Source organism: Eurytemora carolleeae, unplaced genomic scaffold (genome assembly GCF_000591075.1).
Source record: "Eurytemora carolleeae unplaced genomic scaffold, Eaff_2.0 scaffold2219, whole genome shotgun sequence".
In the NCBI taxonomy this organism is placed as follows: domain Eukaryota; kingdom Metazoa; phylum Arthropoda; class Copepoda; order Calanoida; family Temoridae; genus Eurytemora; species Eurytemora carolleeae.
Window position 1 is genome coordinate 746 of NW_019398104.1, and position 4767 is coordinate 5512.

Consider the following 4767-nt stretch of genomic DNA (forward strand, 5'->3'; position numbering starts at 1 on the left):
GACGTTGACTATCAACCATGAAGCAAGCTTTTAACCTGTGAACATTGACTATCTCTCTTGTAACTGGATAATGTCCATAATGTAAGTACTCATTTATTTACAATTCATGAAAGCCGCGCCTTATAAATAGCTGATTATATCTTTAGATACTTTACCTATTTTTATATATTTATACTAATCTAATTGTGATTTGTTTTCAGTTATCACCTGATTAGAGGATAAATAAATACATAAACTATTTTGGAGTTATCTTCTATACCTCGAGTTATAAAGAGGAGTTATTATAACAATCAAAATCTTCAGCACGTCCATGAGACATGTGCGACCCAAGAAGTGAGAGATAATACTCATTTAAAGATACACTTTGAAACCCTATAAACCCTGAAGTCTCACACATAGACCAAAAGATAGTTTTGTAACGCTCATCAAAACAGCCGGAGTTTGGACAGATGATATGGCAGCTATTATAGATAAGATTATAGATGGTTGTGAAGGTTGCATAAAAAGGCGGAGAAACCCGGATAGGCCTGCAGTTGCTATGCCTATGGCTACAGAGTTTGATGAAAAGGTTGCAATAGATTTCAGTTTATATAAAGGTACTCCTATTCTTCACATGGTGGATATGCACACCAGACTCACTGTTTCAGTTAGGTTGAATAGTAAAAGACCATCTGAAGTGATAGAAAAGATTATGCAGAAGTGGGTGGCATATTATGGATTGATGGGGGCCATCTTGAGTGACAATGGTGGTGAATTTACTGCTGAGGAGTTAACTGAAATGAAGTCTATGTTAGATATTGTGAACCTGACCACAGGTTCTGAGTCTCCATGGCAAAATGGACTGTGTGAGAAAAATCATGCCATTATTGACAACATACTAGAGCGCCTGGATGAGGATTACCCTCATCTTGACTTGGATTCTAAGCTAGCCTGGGCAGGAATGGCGAAAAACTCTCTGCAAATGACCTACGGGTTTAGTCCAAATCAACTTGTTTTTGGAACAAACCCAAGATTGCCTAATATAGCTACAGGTGGTTCATCTACACGGGAGGAAGGAACATGCAGTGAATCACTGGCTAAGCATCTGAATCTGTTGCATTCGTCAAGGAGAGAATTTCTCAAGTCTAAAAGCTGTTCAAAGCTGAAGATTGCTTTAAAAGCAAATATAAGATGCATGGAAACAGTCTACAACAATGGAGACATTGTGTATTATAAAAGAGCTAGAGATGGAAAGTGGATGGGTCCAGGAGAGGTGGTTTTCCAAGATGGGAAAGTCATTTTTGTTAGGAATGGTGCAACATTCATCAGAGTAAGTGCAAACAGGATTGTTAAAGCAGGATCAGAACTTGCCAAGTCCATTTTAGCAAATGAAGACATTCAGGAGATTGATGACAATCAAAGTCTGGACACATTGACTGAAAACACCAGTCTATCTGTTGGAAGGCAATTCTCTTTCAGAAACTGTTCAAAGTTCTGAAATAGTTGAAATTTATGAGGATAATGATAACACTGATAATAAAAATGAAGTCACAAGAGATTTCTCAGATAGAATAAAAGCGAAGAAAGATGACAAAGTAAGATTCCGAGAGGGAGAAGAGTGGATAGATGCAACCATTTCAGGAAGAGCAGCAAAGGCTACAGGAAAGTACAGAAACTGGTATAACATAGTCAGACAGGATGGCAAACCTCCTCAAAGTGTGGATCTGGAAAAAGTTGAATTTGAAATTCTAAATGAGACACCGGAAGAAACTGAGGAAGCATACGCTGTAATGATTCCAAGAAGAGATCAAAACACACAGGATTGTTTTGATGCCAAGACAGCAGAATTATCTAAACTCAAAGAATTCCAGACATAGGATGAAGTAGAAGACCTAGGCCAAGATTACATTTCTTCTACTTGGGTGATAACTGACAAAGGTGGAGCTAAGAGAGCTAGACTGGTCGCCAGAGGTTTTGAGGAAGAAGGAGAAATTCAATCTGACTCTCTTACTCTATCTAAAGCTGGAATGAGGACATTCCTTGCTAGTGCTGCGACTAAGGAATGGACAGTAGAAACAACAGATATAAAGAGTGCCTTTCTTCAAGGCAGTACAGTGGAAAGGACTATTTTTCTGAAACCTCCTAAGGAAGCAGGTTGCAATGGCAAATTGTGGAAACTCAAAAAGGCACTGTATGGCTTGAAAGACACTGGTAGGCAGTGGTTTTTTAAAGTGAAGGAGGAACTGATCAAACTCAGATGTTTCCAGTCAGATCTAGATCCTGGGATGTTCTTGTGGAAGAACTCAGCAGGAGATGTTACTGGAATTATAGGCCTCCATATTGATGATTTTCTCCACTCTGGAGGAGCAGAGTTTAACAATGCTGTCATAAGGAAGATCCATACAGTTTTCCAGGTAGGGAAAAATGCAAAAGGTCAGTTTATGTACACTGGATTTCAGAAGGTATAATGATTGACCAAAATCAGTACCTTGAAAATCTAGAGGTTGATAACATAAATCCAGCTAGAGTCGGACATAAAAATGATGACCTGGATGAAAAAAAGAAAACAAAGATAAGGAAGATGGCAGGTTCGTTGAACTGGATTGTCAGAGGAACAAGACCAAATAAAAGTTTTGAACTTATTGATGCCAGTACTAAGTTCCAAACAGGAAAAATTGAGGACCTCGTCAGACTAAGGAAGACTCTGGTATCCATGAAAGAAAACAAAGCTGAGATTTATTTCCCTAATCTAGGAGATCCTGTTGGCTGGACCCTTGTCTGTTTTACTGACGCTGCTCTTGGTAACCTCAACAATGGAAAAGATAGTACTGGAGGACACATTGTTTTACTGATGAATACTCCAACAAATATGTGTTCAGTATTAAGACTGGCAGTCAAATAAAATCAAGAGAGTTGTAAGATCTACTTTAGCAGCTGAAGCCCTGAGTCTTTGTGATGGTTTAGAAAATACTATTTTTCTCAGAGATGTTATTGCAGAAGTATGGAATACACCTGAAAAGATAAAAATTCTTGGAGTTGTAGACAATATGTCAGTAGTGGATGCCATCTCATCAACTACAAGTGTTGCTGATAAAAGGTTGAGAAGAGAGATTAGTGCCATCAAGGAAATGCTTTCTGGTAATGAGGTCACTTCCATCAAGTGGGTGCCTGGAAAGCTTCACTTAGCAGATGTATTGACAAAGCGAGGAGTAAATGATGTCTACTACAGGTTGTTCAATGCAAGTCTACTACAGGTTGTTCAGGAAGGGTCTTATAATTTTTACCTATTGATTGCCTAATCTGATTCTGCCCAAAGAATCATTACGTACAGCATTTATTTCTGATGCTTAAGTCAATGATCAAAGGGACTATTTTTTTTTCATTTTTAACTGTGTGACAATTTAGTGCTGACCATAGCACCTATTTTTATTTTCCTGTAACCAGAGTTCTGTTCAAAGAATTCTGATATATTTTATCAAAATGTTTCATATTTTATCTTTTTGGTTTCTTTTTAGAAAGAATGCCTAAAATACAGAGGATTCAGATTGCAAATGCTGGAGCTTCTGTCAGACATGTTGTCATTGGACATTCACAAGTGAGAGGCTGCTGGGATCAAAAATTCAAGGAGGAATATTTAAATTTTCCTACTGATTGGATCTGTGTCTCTGGGGGCAAGTTGCCAGAGTTGATGATGATGATTAAAGAAGAGATAAGGAATGCTCATATTCCTTTGTGTGTGACTGGCATCATCTGGCAAAACTCTCTCCCTGATCTACCAACCCAGTCTGTGCTGAACACTATCACAGAATTAGAGGAATTCCTAAAAGAGTTCCCAGAGCACAAGGTAGCTTTACCTGAATGTCTGTTTGTGCCTAAGTATCATTATTTGTTTGAACACATTGCCCGAGTGAATCTTATCCTGGCTGATTACAACAAGCGGCACGGATTTAGTAAATATTCACTCTACAAGTCCACTCTGAGAGGAGGAAAAGGGAAACTAGTTGTTGTGCATGAAGAATATACAGAGTTCTTGCAGAGTGAAGGACCAGGATATCATATTGACAACAAAGAGAAGTACACAAAGTTCATTAAAAAGTTTCATTTTCATGGCTTTGGATCAACTAGAAATAATGAAACTCTACCAACAGTTCTGACCGAAGAACTAATATGCCTATTTTGATCCCAATTATGAATCCTTCTCCAGGATTTAAAGTTGATGCTAGGGATGTAATCAAAGGTAGAAGAAGTTTAGAGTTAGGACAGGAAGCTGGAACTTCCAGGAAAGCTAATTCTGAGAAAAGTGTAAATTTAGTTAACAATGCAGAAAGTGATGAAGAGATTGAGTTCATCTGTGAAGTCAAAAGAGAGCAAGAAGTCCAGAAGGATGACCAAATCCCTCTAGAGTATGCTGAAAAAATTGCTGACCAAAGCGAAGTGTTTCAAATAACTCTAGATAACTCCAATACTTCTGCTGAAAATAAGATGTGGAAAGAAAGGCAGGAAAAGTTATGGTTAGAAGAAGGAACCTCTAAAGGATATACAGAGCAACTGCGAAAAACAGAGAGGAAGGTAATCTGGGGTAGAATGTATGAGAAAGCAAGAAAAGTAATGCAGAAGAAGAAGGAAAGAAAGAGCAGAAAGAAAAAGTTGAAGAGAAAGAGGAGGGAGGTGGAATCTAGTTCCTCAAGTAGTTCATCTACTAGTTCATCAAGTAGTTCATCTTCTACATCCTCAACTGATAGTGAAGAGGAGAAGAAGGGGAAGAAAAAGTTGAAGAAAAGAAAATAG

The 4767-nt window shown here is 38.1% G+C and overlaps 1 protein-coding gene across 1 annotated transcript; it reads left to right on the forward strand.

Moving 5' to 3' along the window:
* The first annotated feature begins 4167 nt into the window (after positions 1-4167).
* LOC111716818 (protein SREK1IP1-like) lies at positions 4168-4767 on the forward strand. The gene has a single exon (XM_023492311.1). It carries the CDS (start codon positions 4168-4170, stop codon positions 4765-4767), a length of 600 nt encoding a protein of 199 aa, XP_023348079.1.